The sequence below is a fragment of the Parasteatoda tepidariorum genome, chromosome 6 (genome assembly GCF_982258835.1).
Source record: "Parasteatoda tepidariorum strain Cologne lab strain chromosome 6, Ptep-v5.0, whole genome shotgun sequence".
Taxonomy (NCBI): domain Eukaryota; kingdom Metazoa; phylum Arthropoda; class Arachnida; order Araneae; family Theridiidae; genus Parasteatoda; species Parasteatoda tepidariorum.
The window spans coordinates 115,250,839-115,268,735 of NC_141760.1; the positions used below are offsets into that span (position 1 = coordinate 115,250,839).

The window sequence follows — 17,897 nt, forward strand, 5'->3', positions numbered from 1 at the left end:
GAAAATAAAAGGGGACACCCCCTCACCCCACCCCCAAAGCTAAGTGCGTAATAAACATAAACGCATTTGATATTAATTAAAAAACAATCAATAAATTAGTGTTATTTATAATTAATTTTTTCAAAAATGTTTATTAGTTTGATTCCAAAACATTAATATTATATACACATGACAGAAAGTTTGTTCATAGACATCAATGACTTAGATACGTTAAATGTCAAATTGTCGCGTTAAAAATACAATTCTGTAGCTTAAAGGTGTTTCATTTTATAAACACATTCATTAAACTATTTTTTATACATGAAACAAACACTTGAAATAACTTGGAAATAGAAAGAAAAAAATATGAAGAAAACAAAAAGAAATAATTTTTTTTGGTAACGTCTGCTGACGTCATCTAATCACTTGAGTTAAAAAAAACATTGAACTTCTTTAATGACAGACATTTGGAATGAGTATAGGAAGCATAAATTTTTTTTCTTCACAGATCGTTAAAAAAAAATGGCGTGTACTCTGACCTGGTGTTTTTGGAGCGCTCTTTGAATTATCACAGCCGAAAAAGTCCTTTGGTCGTAAATAAACTACTTTGAATGGAATAAAAAAAATTTGAAAATAAACTTAATTTAAAAACTAAAAAAATTCATTCCAAAGCTACTGGTTTTAAATTGTAATTTTTTCTTCAAAATAAAACATTTATTCGAACAATAAATTTTGAAAACGAGAATCGGATCAGCGCAGTTTAATCAATACGGTCAAACAAAATCTAGTAAGAATGTTCTCTAACGTTCTAAAAATTGAGAAATGAATTTTATTATTCTTAAAAAAATTTAACTTTCCCTGATGTTATCCGGACAAAATTATTTAAAATAAGTTGATAACAGAAATATAATTAAATAATGCCTCTGAAATTTGGATCAAAAGTTGAGCTTCATATCACAAGAGACTGCATTGTGTTCACCCAATCTTTTAAAGTTTCCTCATATTTCTCAGACCAGTTGATGGCACTCTGTATCTCTTCCATACATCCACTCATTACAAAGTCATTAATCATAGGAATTCGCTTCAAAAATCCAACAAACTGAAACACAAGCATTCATTAGAGCATCTGGCTAAATTATTAGACGTTATCATATATATATATATGTTACGGCCAAAGCCGGAAGTCCGGCCATTTCGCACTTTGGCCATACCTCTCGGCCAAAATGCGATGTAATCGAAACGATCAGTGAATCTTCTACTTTGGCGGCCATTTCGCGAAGTGGCCACAATATTCCAGCCAAAACGCGATGTGCTCACTCAAGAATGCTCAGTTGGCGGCGCATCTGCAATTCCGGCGGGAATGTGCCACGTGGCGACATTTTTGTCTGCTGCTACAACTTTTTTAATATCTTTTGTATTTCTAATAACTTTTACTTTGCAGGGAAAAAATGTACTGATATGTTTTTTCACGTACCGGGTGGTAAGGTGGGACCACAATTATTTAATATTTGTTTTATTAAAAAGTTAATTTTCTAATATTACCCCTTTTGTTTTCTTTTTTAATTTAAAAATATAAATCTTCTAATTTAAAAATATAAAAAATAGACAAGTTTTTGAATTAAAATTTAAAAAATTTAATTTTTTACTTTGTCTCAAATGGCCACATCCCCCCGCAGCTTGTAATTTTTAAAGAATGAAGTTATGGTTATACAGAGCCAGTAATACGAGTCAATAATTTTTTCTTCCAACTTTGACTGATCCTCCCTTGCCACTTCGCGATCTGGCCGGCCAATTCTCGAAATCAAGAAAAGATCGGACATTGGCCAACTAATTTACAGCGTTCTTAGCCATTTCGCGATTTGGCCGGCCAATTCGCGAAGTGGCCGAATTCGGGCTTTGGCCGTAACATATATATATATATATATATATATATATATATATGTATATATATATATATATATATATATATATATATATATATATATATATATATATATATATATATATATATATATATATATATATATATATATATATATATATATATATATATATATATATATATATATATATATATATATATGTTACGCTTTGAAAGCCTAAACATTGTAAGTTTGTAGTGTGGCCGGTGCTTCTTGGAAAAGATACAGGAAAATGCAGGAATCATACATAATATAATTTTATTAAAGTAAGGGCCAGAGCCCCAGAATGACAACCTTACATGCTGGTGGATAGGTATAGAATAGCACATTTGACCTTGGAAAGAGGGTTTTTATATCTTTCTGGACAATATATTTAAATGTTAATAGGTCTCAGTAGCGTGGGACTGATCAATTTCCCAAGCTAATAAAAATTATATATTATATATATATATTAGATTATGATGTTTTTATTCACTGTTTACTGTTTTGTGTTCTGTAGATATTTATATCAATAGAATTTTTAAGTGCGTCAAATAAAAATTGTTCATGTAACGTAAATTCCATGATGAATAAACTATGTTACCGTACCGTATACAAAAATACAGGCATTCTGATTGGCTTAATTGAGCCATCGTAATTGTGTAAATTTAGCTGAATTCCGCCCTAATATCAACAAGGATAAGAATTTTTCACAGCTAGATGACAAAGTTAGCAATCAGAAAGCTGCATTCAGCATGGTAGACATAGAATTGTCAGAAAATCAATAAAATTGACAGAACGATATCTTTTCTGACCAGTGGAGGGGGGGGGGCTTTAATAGCTATTTTAGCTTCTTGTCAATTTTCTTGTTATCTCTCTATAACGAAAAATTTAAATACCTCCATAAAGTTCTTCACTACTAAAGTAGTGAAGCAAATGAGGGCCCCAACGAAGTTTTTGCCCCGGGCCCTAATTAGGCTAAGTCGGGCCCTGTGTGTATGTTTAATAATTGCGTCGTCTTATTTTAATGTATCAGAGCATTACTGGAAGTACTTTTGTAAATAGAAATATTCTCCTAAGAGAATGGCTGGTTTTCCTTGAATACTGTTGTAGCATTAAATGAAAAAAGGAATAAAATTATTTTACTTACTTCGCCTAAATAACTCAATGTTTTGAAGTTATCACAAAATACCGATATTCCAACAGTAGGGCTGTTGCTGGCTTCTAACCTGAGGAAGATTTTTAATTTAGGTTCTTCTCTTTAGAATAGATAGAACTTAAAAATAGTTCCGAGAATCAATTTATTTAATAATCTGGTTGCATGCATAAAATTATTTGTGTAAAATGCCGAGAAAAAGTAGCAAAACAGTATGTGAATAAAATGGGAAGAGGTACTTATAAAATTTTCATTAAGAATTTCTCATCGAGCTTTCAATTAAAATAATCAATTTCAAGAAATTTTATATATTTATTTCATTCTTCATATGAAACATTTCAAAACACAGTCACCCCGGTATAGTGAACCTTCGAGGGATCGAAATTTCGGTTCACTATAGCCGGGAGTTTATTATATCCGTACTGCACGGCTCGAAAAAACACCCGTCCGCCCGTCCTCGGCGGTCAAAAATTCCCTGCGGACAACAAATATCTCGAATCCGACGTCCGCGCGGACTGCCATTTTTCCATTAATATTCGTGATACATTTTCAATTTTTGTTATCTTACAAGAGTCTAGCGCAGAGGTTCCCAAACTTTTTTTTCTCGTGGACCACTTTCAAAGTTTTACTATTTTCGGTAGACCCCCTGCTGCTACATTTCTACTGTATTCCCAAAACTCCTAAGAAATATCGCCCTAAATTGGGGGTGCTAAGAAGGGGGGAAAAGTAGCACATTTTCTTGTGTCCTATTTATTAAAATAATACTTGTGGTTATACAAAATTATAAACATTTATTATTACAAAAAATCAACAATGAACACAGAAATGTAAATCAACAATAAAAAATAGTCATACTTTTAATGAGACTGATGCACTTGATGAATTGACAGCAAATTATCAATATTTGGCTTCAGTTTTGTAAGAAGTAATCTCAAATCTCCCCATTCTGTGATGTTCAATCTGCTATTTTTTTTGTTAACAGCAGGTTGGTAACGGCACTGAAACTTCTTTCGACAAGATATGACGAGGGAAACGCTATCAAAAATTTTCTCGCAATTTTCCATAGCTCAGGATATTTTTCGGGGATTTCTGCCTGCAGCCAAAATGTTTGATAGCCTTTTTTTAAATTCCACCTTCAGCTAGTTCCTCGTTGGTGCTAATTTCAATTTACCAAGAAAAGCCGAAATTACCCCCTTTGTTTTTATTAAATTAAGGCTGTCCACTTGTAGCTGCAAGTTAACGTCATTGAATTTTATGAATAAATCTGTTAAGTACGCAATATCCGCTTTATATTTGATCAGATTTTCTTTTAAATCTGGTGTTTTAGTTTCCAGACACTCTATCACTGATTCGAAAAGTGAATAAAATCTCGATAAGCATGCACCTTTCGACAACCAGCGTACTTCAGTATGCAAGAGTAGTCGTTGGAAATCTTCATCATTTTCATCGCACAATAGTGCAAATAAACGGGTATTCAAAACATTGCTTCTTATTTTATTAACTGCGTTAATCATAAATTGAGGCGATTGGGGCAATCCATCACTCAAATTTTTCGCTACAAGGTGTTGTCGGTGGATGACACAGTGAATTGCAATTAGTCCTGGTATTATTCTTTTAAGATAGCTTATAAACCCACGGTATCACCCGAACATGGCAGAAGCTCCATCTGCTGCCACCGAAATTATATTTGTAAATGGAATAGGTTTTTCTGTAAAAAAAAATCACTCAGGACTATCGATTCGCCTTTAGTGTCCGACTTCAAAGTTTTTGCAAAGTTTTTAAGGTAAATCCAAGCCAAAAGTTTTGTTCTTTATTATGAAAACCAGAAAATTTTTCGTGGACCCCCATTTGCAACTTGTGAACCCCTGTTTTCTTTTCACGTCTACGTGGACCCCCGTGTGGTCTCCTACGGCCCCTGGGGGTGCACCTGGACCACTTTGGGAACCTATAGTCTAGCGCCTCACTTCTAAAATGATCCTCTAATCTCGAAATACAGCAACATGCTGCGCATGGTGGAATTGATGTTTTCTCTGTCTGGGAGTACTGCAGCAGTTGAAAGGGGTTTTTCAGCAATGAACTTACAAAAAGACACATTACTTACTGGTCTTCAAAAAGCATTAAACGCAATTATGAACATCCACCTAAATGGAAAATCCCTTTCAGATTTCTGTGCAGAAACCTCTGTCAATCATTGGCTTGATTGTGGAACTGGCAAACGTCATATTTGTTTCATTTAAAAAACGAAGTATCCTCGGATAAATTGACATTCCAGATAACTTGACCTTTGTCATTTAAATTATTTTATAAAAGAAATAAATTATTTCATAAAAGAAATACTAGGTTTTACTATTAGTAACCTAGTATTTGTAATTCTAGTAACTACTAATTCATTGTGCAATTTATATAAATGTTTGTAATAAATAAGAGAAAATTATATTTGTATTTATTTAGAAGCGACGGGTTAGTTTCAAAGGAGGACGGGTACATTGTTGGACAAGCCGTCCTCGGGGACGGGTAAAATTTCTGACTTTCTTCGAGCCCTGCTGTACTGCAAACAATTTTGACTAACATTTCCGAACTGTTCCTTTATTACACATTATTTAAATAAATGACCCACAAAAAGAATTACAAAAATGATTAAAAAATAATAGGTAGTAACAAAAAAAAGTGTTAACTTTTATTTTTCATGACTCTTCGTCTTGCGTGCAAAAAATTTACTGGTGGGATGGGAAAACTGAGATAGAAGAAGCAAACAAGAAAAAAATACTTATCCACTCAATAGATGGTTTTAAAAATCGGTATATGTATTTTATGTAGAAATTTCAAAATTACCAAAAAATGAAAAAAAGAAAAAATCAGTCAAAGACATAAAAAAGTTCCTGATATCCAATTTCCTCTCTTCTTATGGTTCACTATATCCACAAAAAATAACATTACATGTGTATGGTAATGCACGGGAGAGAACATTTTTTTTAATTTAAATTCATATAATAAAATAAAATCATGCATTATTTAATCTTTGTACTAAATTTGATGCTTTATTTTTTAAAATCATTGACTTAACACTTTATTTTTTAAACCCAATAACAACGCTTTATTTTTTTTAAAAAACCGCGAAGCTTTAAACTAATTTTTTTTTTACAAATTTAGTAAAGTTTCAAAAAGGATAAAAGATTTATAACATATCATTACCCAATATAAAAGAAAATGTCTTGAGCATTGTCGTCTTTCCTAATAAACCACCGAAAGAAATAATTTTTACTTAGACAGAAAAGCGAGCTGATAGAATTTCAGTCATGATTTGTAACTTAAAACTAGAATGAGGCAATAATATTTTTATCACCGTTATTAGAACTTGTTATCATGAAGTAAACTAAATTTAAAAAAAAAAAAAATATTGTGAAGTAGAAAGGATACCTGTTTAGGATGATTAGCCAATGACTCTTTGCATAGTTCCAAATAATAGGTAGGGCGATTGGATTATCCCCCAATCCTTGAAAGAGAGCTCGAATCAAACTGACATCGAGATTGGGATGCCACATCATAACATCGAGAGTCCTATAAAATAAAAAAAATATGTTAGTGTGGTGGACATAGCTAAAATTGGAACGCAAAGTGGGAAGGCCAGTTTTATAAGTAAAAAAGTGTTTTTTAACACTAAACATACTATAACCGATCAAATGACCGTTTAAGAACTTTTGCGTCGAAAATGCGCTTATCATCTTATCGTTTTTGCACATTTGATTTCATGACTTTTTCTAACAATTGTATACAGTTAATAATCTATTATTATTATTATTTTTAATATTTTGTTTGTTTCAAATAATACTTGTCGTATACCTATTTCTACGACAACCGATCATTTGACCTGGAAGACAATTTATTGCTTTATAAGGTTATCGAATCAGAAATGACGATGTAATGCATGTTCAACCTATTGCATTCGATGAGTTGCACATATCTGCAAAGACTGGTGCGTAGCGAGTTCAATCAGAATAACTGCTAATTCAAATTTCAAGAAAGTACCTATAATTTTAGATTAGCATTTTTGTGTCAGAAAAAGTGACAAAAACTAAATGTTTTGGTAAGTAACTTATTATGTTTTATTTTGATAGCTTTACTTCATTTCTAACTGACTGTTTTTACACAGAACAATGTCGAAACAATCGGGACAGCACAAAATCTTAGAAGATATAATTATTAATTATAAGAATTATGGAAATAATAATAATTAGAAGAAATATGTTTGCGGAAAATGTACAATGAAAACACCCTGTATATTTAAAAAATGCGTTAAGCAAAGGAATAAAAAATTCTTATTATTTGTGTTTGCAACACATAAAAATTGGCAATATACAATTTTGTCAAATTATAATAAAGTTTTTTTTTAGTTTATTTCCTTCCTAACATCCATATTTCATACATTTGATCAAGAAACATAAAATCCTGTTATTTGACCAGCTATGGTAAAAATAGGTATAGATTAAGTGTTGCTATGTTTAGTGTTAAAAAAAAAACAGAACTATTAAATTTTCGGAAGGGCGTTTTCTTTTAATGAAAAAAGAATATAGAAAGTTATTTTACTTGGAGATGAGGGAAGGATCGGTGAAGGCAACGAGTCCTTCTGCCAATAGAAGTTTCTCATCGTATGAAGTTTCATTATCAATGAACTCTTCGTATAGAAACTGCCAGAGAGTCTCATTACCGTAATGAGGTACAGCCACTTTAAAGATGAATGAGAGATCAGCCGATGTGCTGTCAATAAAAAATATAAGAATCGGTGCATAAAAATGTGAGCAAGAAAGTCAAAATGAGTTATGTTGGCTTCAGTGCGATTCATGATGGTCCAATATCATTTGATGAACACCATCATGCAGCATTTTCCATGATGCCTTCCTGATTTTCTATATGCCAACATCTTTCCATGATGGAAAATGCTACTTTAATACTATGATGGTTAATCATCGAGAGAAGTTGGATTCTTATGGACCAACAGTCCATGATCCGTAATGGTTCCAATTATACATTTCCATGATGGTTTTAATGGGAATTCTTGTTGGTTCTCAGGAATATACAAATTTGTCTTTTTTTTTCAATGCTGGACCATCATAAATCGGTCCGAATTTCTACATTGGGGTGATGGTTACTTATGTTGGTGACTATCAAAAAACATAGTGGTTCATGATAGAATTATTGATGGTTGCTATCCAAACTAGGTTGGTCCATTCAATGGAAAACCATCAAAACTTTTGACTTGAGAATCAATGTTGAAAACGTTGGCACGATACGGGGATAATTTTGAAATCATATCTAATCAAGCATGCATTTTTTTCTGAATGAAAATAGACAACTTAAATATTTGGCATTTGTATTCATTCAATTTGTGGAAATGACTTTGCTTTAGAAATATCGTGAAACGTAGAAAAAATTATTGAAATTAAACATATTCAAAGTGAAAAATGTATTTTTCGTAATATATCGATAGGTTAGTAAACAAATGAATGCAATATTTTGAGTTTTAAAGATTGCAAACGTTATGCTAATCACTCTATTCATTTAGTTAGTTAGTTAGTTTAGTTTAGTTAGACTAATTATTCATTTAGTTAGAGTTTTACTAAATCCATTGCTGGATAAAAAGAAATTGAAATTAAGTGCAATTGCGTTTTTCTTTATAACTATTTATCACTATTTAAACACTGATTAACACCTAGAAGAGTTTTAAAAGTCAACCTCATTAAAATTTGAAATGAGTTTAAAGCTTTCCATAATTAAAAACAAGGAATAAAATAAACTTCCATTCCATTTTGTGAAGCCTTTCGCTTATAATTTCTTAGTTTTACTGTTGCCTAATGTTGGACCGCCACAGAGTGTCTGACCTATAGTTAGGACTATAATCCATTGTTCTGATTTCCTCCAATATCAACGTTTAGGAAAATAACCACAGATGACTAAATCCAACAGTTTATTTTAAAATTTGTCTAAAATGTTTCGAACATCTACACGAAACACTAGGTGCAAGTATATTTCTTCTTATAAGCTAAATAAGACTGTCCAAAGAGAGAGATATAAAAGCTTTTACTTTTGTTTAAGCATCCACAGCTGCAACTCTTGATGCATTGTGTGAAGACATTTTTGGTTGCCAGTTCTGCAGGCTAAGTCAACAATGGTTGGTACAAATTCCCTGAGAAAATAAACATTTTTACATAACTCTTTTTTTTCCAGGTAAACATTTAGTGATAAAAATACTACTACCTTATTTAGGTAAAGAGTTAGAGATAATATGTCAAGTACTTTTAATAATAATAATTAAATGTGTTAGGTAAACTGATTTATTTATGAGTCAAAAATGCTAATGAAGTTCTGAAATGAATTTGATCTATTGGATTAATGCTGCTATTTATTACGCTCTTTTGTGTTTTTTCCTCTTTAGGGACTACATAGATGATATTATTTTAAACAGCTTTTTCAATGTTCCAAAAATTGAATTTCACATTGAAAATAAATCCCATTCGTAAAAATTATAGATTTTTGTTTATGGTTAGAAGTCCTGGCCCGATAGCTAATTTGCAATCTAGCGGCCTTTAACGATTCCTTTTTGGTTGTTGCTGTCGTCTGCCATAAAGGCAAAGGGGCTGCCCCTTTTCTTGCTTTCCAGTGGGGCCAACTATGGCCAAAAATTCGACTTTTGCCACACACGTATGTCACACACTGCTTGTAGAGCGGACCCATTCATGCATCTATTCATTCACCCACAAATCGTAATTTTGACCTGAACCAGAAAACGATCAATCTCCAATTCAGGACCATCAGAAGTATAATTTGTTATAGGAACATGGAGAACTTTGTGACCCGACAGATTTAACGTGCACCAGTCACCACTAACTACTTCTGTCCTCGGCTGGTGGAGTTCGAACTATCCCGACTCATTCCTTTTTGGTTGTATGCAATTATAATGCAAGCTTTTAAAATTTGTCTCCTAAACTAAAAAAGTCTTTTATTTAGGAAAGTTCAAACAGGTCATAGTGTTGGATGCAAGCTTTTAAGATTTGTTTCCTAAACTAAAAAAGTCCTTTATTTAGGAAAAGGTCAAACAGGTCATCGTGTTGGGAGGGAAAACGAATATTCTTGAAACCTCCCGTTTGTTTGAAACGCAAGTGTGATTTTTATTTACAATACACTGAGATTATTAATAATAAGGGAACTATTTGAGAGAATTTATGGCCTCAATCGGTTATTGTCAAGCTTCATAGGTAATTATTACTAATGAAATGACCGATTAATATGTGACCATTGGTCATTTACCAAAAGATGCAATTATTAAAGCTTGTTTTAGTAGTTTGATCGTGACAAAGTTAAAATGACATAAATTTATTAACATCTCTGATAAGAGATTAGGGGATAGAGCGTTCGCCTTTCAATGAGGCGAACCAGTGATGGCTTTTCGATACTAATTCCGCATCCAGCTTGTACCGACCACAGTGCTGACGTAAGACATCCTATGCTGTAGACGAATCATGGGTTAGAGTCCCCTTGCCGTCGGATTAATCGTAGGAGGTTTTCGTGGTCTTCCTCTCCACGTAACGCAAATGTGGGTTAGTTCCATCAAAAAGTCTTACACGAAGGCAAAATTCTCTCAATACTTGGCCCAGGAGTTCTCTTGTCTTCTGAGTTGGGTTCAAAATGACCAGACTAGTCGTAAACCGAAAATTGTCAGCAGTTCAATGACGGATATAAAACATGTCTGATAAAACTATTATAAAGACAAATTATAATTATTAAATAAATATATATTTATTGATAGTTCGTCAGAAAATTGATCTTCTAGTGTTTAGCGTGACTGTGAATACAAATTGTAATAAAAACAAGCTTTAATAAAAATATTACTTTTCGATTAAAATTTATCTTTAAAAAATAGTTATAGACAGTTGTTAGAATCTTTAAACATGGTAGCTCATAACAAAATAAAAAAAATATAGGTTTGAAAAACTTCAAAGGTAAGGTATAAGTGCAAATTACTTTCAGAATTAGTCCATTTAAATAAAATGTACAGATACATTTAATAAAAATTTATCACCACTCTTTTTTAAAAATTGCGTTTTATAAAAATTCTAAATCACTCTCTTTTTTGCAGATTTGTTGAAATAATTGAAACAAACTTAATGTGGGTCTCATAAATTTTGCAACTTCAAACCATTTCTTTCAAAATAATGTCAACATAAAACAAGTAATATAAAATAAAAATTTAAGTCAATTCCTACATAGGTCAATAAAGACCTTTTTATTAAATAATTGCAATTTTTTCCTCAAGTTTGAAACTAAAATTAATTAATCTAATTTAATGAATGAGTTAATATTTGAAGAAAAAAAAAACTGTATTAACATCAAGTTATCATCCACTACAAGGTTTAAAAAAACGTATTTGAACTTGAATGGATTTATAAAAAGTATTTTATGAACAATTGATTAAAATTTGAACAAGATATAGGAAGAGTGTGAACTAATGGTAGTCATTGGAAAAAAAGCACGTGGTAACAGACAACTGTAAAAGTATAACTTTAGTGACGTGGGCCACACGTGCTACCACGTCATGTTCTTGATTGAATTTATCTGACATTGCGAATTTCAAATAATTAAATACTTGAATATGAACTATTTTCTTTTGTTCAAATAGAGCTAAAAGTTAGAAATCTCTGATTTTATTTTTAAAATATGAGAAAACTGAATCCCTTGTAGTTAAATTTAAAACAATGAGGGGCCTCCCTGGCCGAGCAGTATTGTGGGGGATTTATTTATAGACTATGTCAACCTTCATCTGTCAAAAGGTATGCATCTATCATGATAAAATAAAGTTAACATGTCTTATATACTAGTGATTTGTTATTTAACATTTGTAGTGGTAGTTACGCCACATTACTCCCCTTCCAGAATTTTATCTGTGATAGAATTCGATGAACAATTACCACTAGTTGATTAATGCTGTTTATTTATTAACTTCAATTTTTGCTCATTATAATTTTTTTTAAATTTTTTTTTCTTCCAAGCATTTTGCTCCTTATTTTTTCTTTTTTTTTTATAGCTTTTCGCTATTTTTTCCCATCATTTTTTTTATAGCTTTTCGCTATTATTTTTTTTTCTAGCATTTCGCTCATTATTATTTATTAACCGGGAGACTTTATTTACTTCACCGGGTTTCTCTTTCTTTTTTTTTTCTGAGCAGTATATTTTTTTAGCAAATCAACTGTTTTTAATGTGGATTCATCCATCAATATTGACAATTTCTTATCACGTCCGGGTCACCAATGTGGGGGATTTATTTATAGACTATGTCAAGCTTCATCTATCAAAAGGTACCTCATGATAGAATCAAGTTAACATGTCTTATAGACTAGTGATTTGTTATTTAACATTTGTAGTGGTAGTTACGCCACAGTATCATCCGTTAAACACAGTGTGACGCGTGTAGGTGGCGGGTTCGAATCCCGTCGTAACCCTGGATGTATTCTTTGTGATGTCCTTCTCTAAATTGTTCTGTCTGTCCTTCCACTTGACAGAGGCTTATAAGCCTAAATTGAGGAAATAAGCCTGCAAATGTATGTAATTTCAATAAAACCATGACTAAATCTTTACCCATCAGAAAACTCCATTTCGTTTTATGCTCATCCCTATTTAATGAATGATTGAAGAAACTGTATTAACATCACGTGTTCTCCATTACAAGTTCAAAAAAAAAAAATCATTTGAATTTGAGTGGATAAATAAAAAGTTTTTTATTCATTTATTTTACTATAAAATTTTTAAATTCTGAACAAGATATGATGAGAGCGTGAATTGAAAAAAAGGGTCACGCTTACAGATCCGGGTATGTGTAAGAACAACTTCCAAGGCTTGTTTTTCTGTTTTGGAAATAACTGGAAAAAGAAAAGAAGACTATCAATTTTTATGAATTCCATTAAAAGCAGCGGGGGAAAATTCGATCAGTTATTCTTTTTACCTTTTGCTTCCTGTATTCCAGACATATTCCTCGTAAAGGTCATAAGTCAATCTTTGAACGTATTCCTATAAAATAAAAGTAGTTTGATTAAGGAATAAATAGAACGATTTCAGAAAGATCCCTAGTTTTGAGAACAGTAATATTGGAGTATAATAATGAGATTAGTCAAGTACAATAGCACATAAATATTAGGGGTAATTATGAGATCAACTTAAAAATCAGCACTTCAAAGCAAAATCATTCTTTTGAGTAAAATCATTAATGACGCATTTAAAAAAATTAATTTTTTTTTATAAATTTAAATCATTGGTGTTTTCATAACATGAAATTCTAAACAAATCATATGCAGCATAATTTAAATGAATAATTATGTACAAGTTTACTTTTATCTCTGATGACATTTATTATTCTACCAGAAAAAAATATTGACAAATGAAAGACATGCCAAGTATAAATTCTAGTTCGAATATTTTTAAATAAAATATGCAAGAATTTTAATGCATAAATGCAATCGGTGATTTCTTGAAACTTCTGGACCTTGGATTACCGGAAACTTCCGGATCGCTATTAGTGAGAAATCAGGAAATCCTTCTCTTTTTCGGAGCACAATCATCTCTGATATAAATTAACAGCAGCAGGATAAATTTCAAAATAATCCAATTGAAATTAAAACTTATTGAATTAGAAATTAAAAAAAAAAAATATTACAGCATATTTATTTGATTTTTAACCTTAAACAAAAAATTCTTAATTATCACCTGATAATTCTTAATTATCAGGTGATCATTATACTTTTACAGGCTATACGGCTTTATTGTTTTTACTCGGATAAAACCGGTGTGCATTCATTTGAGTTCCTGCTTCAATTGGTTAAGATTGTAATGAAATACGTTTAAAATAAATACAAATAGGAAGTATAAAAAAAATCTCCTGAATAAAATTCCATTACATGTATGTTTAACTATAAAAGTATGTGTCTATAAACTCGTACAAAACATGCCATTTTTGAAGTCGAGTAATTGAGTCGAGTAATTGGGTCGAATTATTGTAATTACTAATATAATACCTGATGCAATAAATATTCTATATTTATATAACATGTCGCCTAATTTATCCTATTGTCAAATTTATATTATATATCGTCAAGTGTAACCCATATTAACCCATTATATATAGTCAAATTTAACTCCAAATTGAACCCAAATTAACTGGACGTAAATTAGTGCAAACCGGTTTCAGTCGTACGAAAACAATACAGCTTTATAGTGTCATCTGATAATTAAGATTTTACATAGAATCTTAGAGGGCGTCTAATAATTTGGGCAGACAGTGTATACATTATACTTTGAGCATGGTGACTGTTTGCGATGTTCCCTGAAGCATCCTCAGGAAGTAGATGAAGTGATCCCTGAGTAGTGTCCAGGGTAGAGCTTCTCTTTCTCTCCTCAGGTACTTGGTGAGTTCCATGGGAACGTCGTAAGTCAATCGATCTGTCTCTGCCAGCAAGAATGCGTCATGCAGCACATTGTAGCGATCAGTCGTACTCAACTCCTGCACTCAAAAATATAAAAAGACTCTGCATATCTGGCAAGACATTTTACAATTTAAACTTTCAAAACATTTTTTTTAAAAATCAGTTTACCATATAAAGTCCTTTAACCAATTTAACTCCGATCACCAGCTTTATTGAAAAGCAAAAGAATATTTTGTAACCGTCGTTGAACACAAGACCCAATTTTGGGTTTATCGTTCAACTTCGTAGCCTTGGCATTTTAAACCCAATCCTGAAGAGAAGGGAAATCCTGGATCAAATATTGGGAGAAATTTGAATTCGTGGAAGACTTTTTTGATGGAACTAACCTGCATTTGCGTTACATGAAGAGGAAGAACATGATAACCTTCCACGGTTAGCCTCGCGGCAAAGGGACTCTAACCCATTATCCGTCTACCACTGATGATATTTCACGTTTGCACTGTGGTCGGTACAAGCCGTATTCCAGTCATCACCGGGATTCGAACCTCATTGGAAGGCAAACGCTCTATTCCCTGAGAAGCCATCGTTGCTCAACATAAGAATATGGAAACTTGGTTCTTTCTAAATAACAGCGATTAAAAAATATTTTGGGAAATTTTAAGGAGTTGAACACTTTTCTGTTTTAACATCGCCATTCATTTGCAGCTGAAATTTTCTTTTTAAATGTTAATTTTCGAAGAAATATTACGCGCACGAAATGTCAATCTGAATTGAAATTGCATAATTTCTGTCTCTATATTCAATTTATTACTGTATTTATTTTTGAAAATTTTTTAAAAATTAAATTCATTCACAAAGTCAACGCGTTGTTTTGTTCACGAGCCCTTGATTTAGATAAATCTCTCTGAGTTCAATGTTTGTTTCAAATGATATAACATTGTTTCTCCGAAGAATCTGCAGTCCCAAGTCAAATTTTTTGATGGTTTTTTTATAGATGGATCAAAATAATCTTCATGGTGACCATCAATAATTCCATCATGAACCATTATGCTTTTTGTAATAATCAATACAAGTAACCATCACCCTAATGTAGGACTGATTTATGATGCTCCAACATAAGAATAGCAACTTGTTTTGATGGTTTGTTCATATTGAACCATCACGAATTTCCATCATTGTATCTTGGAAATCAAATGTCGGAACGATCATGAACCACCATCACCCCAATGTAAGAATTTGGACTGCTTTATGATGGTCTAACCTAAATATTTGTTTTGGTGGTATATTCCTGAAAACTAACAAGAATTGCCATTAAACCATCATGGAATTGTATGGATGGAACCATCGTGGAGTGTTGGTCCAAGAAAATCAAACTTATCTTGATGGTTAACCATCATAGTATTTAAGTATCATTTTCCATCATAAAACGATGGAATTTTGCTGGCATATCAAAATTCATGAACGCGTGATGGAAAATGTTGGTTGATGGTGACCTTCAAATGATGTTGGACCATCATGAATCACACTGAAACCAACAATTAAAATGACTTGATAGGAACCATCAAGAGTTTTGACTTCGGGTCAAATTAAATAACGCTTACGAGATTTTCTATTTTTATTGTTATCATATCTACAATAATTTATTGTTAAGAGTCCCGTATTATTTATGAAAAGTGCGAAGAAACGATCGAATTTTTCATAATTTCAAGCAAACATCTCCCAGAGAGATGGCTTCCACTGATTACAGTTGTACACATCCGTTAGAATCCAATACCTCCTAGAAGTAGAAAGGCCTCAGCACGGATCAATTTAGTAGTCCGATGTGACGAAGTTAACTGCGCAGTAGACGAACAATAAGAAAGATGTCATTACGTTAGGGGTACTAAGCTGCGCAGTGGTTGAAAATACAAAATATAACATTACGTTTGGACTACTAAGAGATATTTATGGTAACCCGTGCTGAGACCTGTTCTTTCTAGGAGGTGTTGTAGAATCCCCTCCCTCTTCATGTAACGAAAAAAATCCACCTAGAAGGATAATTTCTCTCAATGCAGGAGATTCTTTGTCTTCAGGGTTAGGTTCAAAATTACAAGGAATTGAACATGGATTGTCTCAATCAAAGGTCAGCTGTTCAATGTCGGTTTTAAAATGAAATAAAGCTACATAGTATGAAATTGAAAATTATTCTATTGTCAAAATAATTGAAGATTTTGATGACGAGGCTGGTGATATTTTTTTATCTAACTGGAAATTATTAAATTGTTTTTAATCAAATATCATACCTAGATTCATTGTCCCAGAAAATAAGATAGAATTTAAACATAAATTAATGTTCAAAGCAATGCATCTGAGCAATATATTACATAAAATAAAACTTTAACAAATATGTGATACATTCAAAGAAAATATTATTTTAAATAAGAACATGTCAAAAAGATGTCTTTTCAAGACATAATTTAGGAGTTTTCTTTTCCATAGCATATTTTACATATTCAAAATAAAGAAGTTTCATGATTTTAAGCATAAAATTTGAGCGTGTAAAATATTATTTATAAAAATAAGTCAATATTTTTATTCTTTAACAAATCAAAAAGAATATATTTTATGGTGTCGTGTGACATCAAAATCGTCGTTCATGATTGGTTAAATCTCATAGCGAGAGTTCAATATTTTTATCCCTTGTCAAATATTTTAAAGCCAAAAATTAAGTCTTTTAAGCTTAAACGTATAAATAGCGTTTATTTGATAGTTTTTTAGAAAATAGTTGTAATATTTCCTAATTTGTAGAAAAGACATTTTTTGAGCAAGAATTTATTTATTATTCACACCACTAGTGGAAGAATTTATTTTAATTACATTAAGTTCTTTTTCTTCGAATAGACGCATTCATTGTCATTGAAGAATACTGTAGTGATTGACTTTAAAAGCAAAATTTGAACATCAAATAATACATTTTAAAGAAAAATTATTTTGGACATCAAATCAAAATGCACGATTAATACTCAAATATTAAATGAAGTGGGAACAAAATACAGTAAAACCTCGCTCAATCAATATTTTGGAGATCAAATAAATATAGTATTGTTGTTGAGGGATATATTATTATATCGAGAGCCTACATACTTTGGGGACACAAAAAGATTTTTTTTTAAATTTTAACGTTATATATGCATTAACTATAAATCTATTTATATATTATATAAAAATTTAATTTGCAGAGTGGTAATTATGGTTATACAGGGTGATTCTAAAAAGATGGGTAATTTTAGGAAGTGATAGTACACACCCAATCAAATAATTTTTATCAAAGAATGCAGGGTCGAAAAAAAAACGCAAAGGTGCTGGCTCATTTAGAAAGTTGTTTGATGCAAACGTGAAAGCTCCATTCCTGTTGCG

The 17,897-nt window shown here is 31.6% G+C and overlaps 1 protein-coding gene across 1 annotated transcript in view; it reads right to left on the reverse strand.

The window, feature by feature from the left end:
- Positions 1 to 536: 536 nt before the first annotated feature.
- LOC107439767 (uncharacterized) overlaps positions 537 to 17,897 on the reverse strand; it is a 169,298-nt gene continuing 151,937 nt past the window's right edge. Inside the window, 8 exon segments of the mRNA XM_043051794.3 lie at positions 537 to 1,078; positions 3,031 to 3,109; positions 6,454 to 6,594; positions 7,621 to 7,791; positions 9,116 to 9,217; positions 12,888 to 12,944; positions 13,028 to 13,092; positions 14,372 to 14,578. Coding sequence (XP_042907728.2) covers positions 929 to 1,078; positions 3,031 to 3,109; positions 6,454 to 6,594; positions 7,621 to 7,791; positions 9,116 to 9,217; positions 12,888 to 12,944; positions 13,028 to 13,092; positions 14,372 to 14,578 — 972 coding nt within the window. The 3' untranslated portion in view covers positions 537 to 928.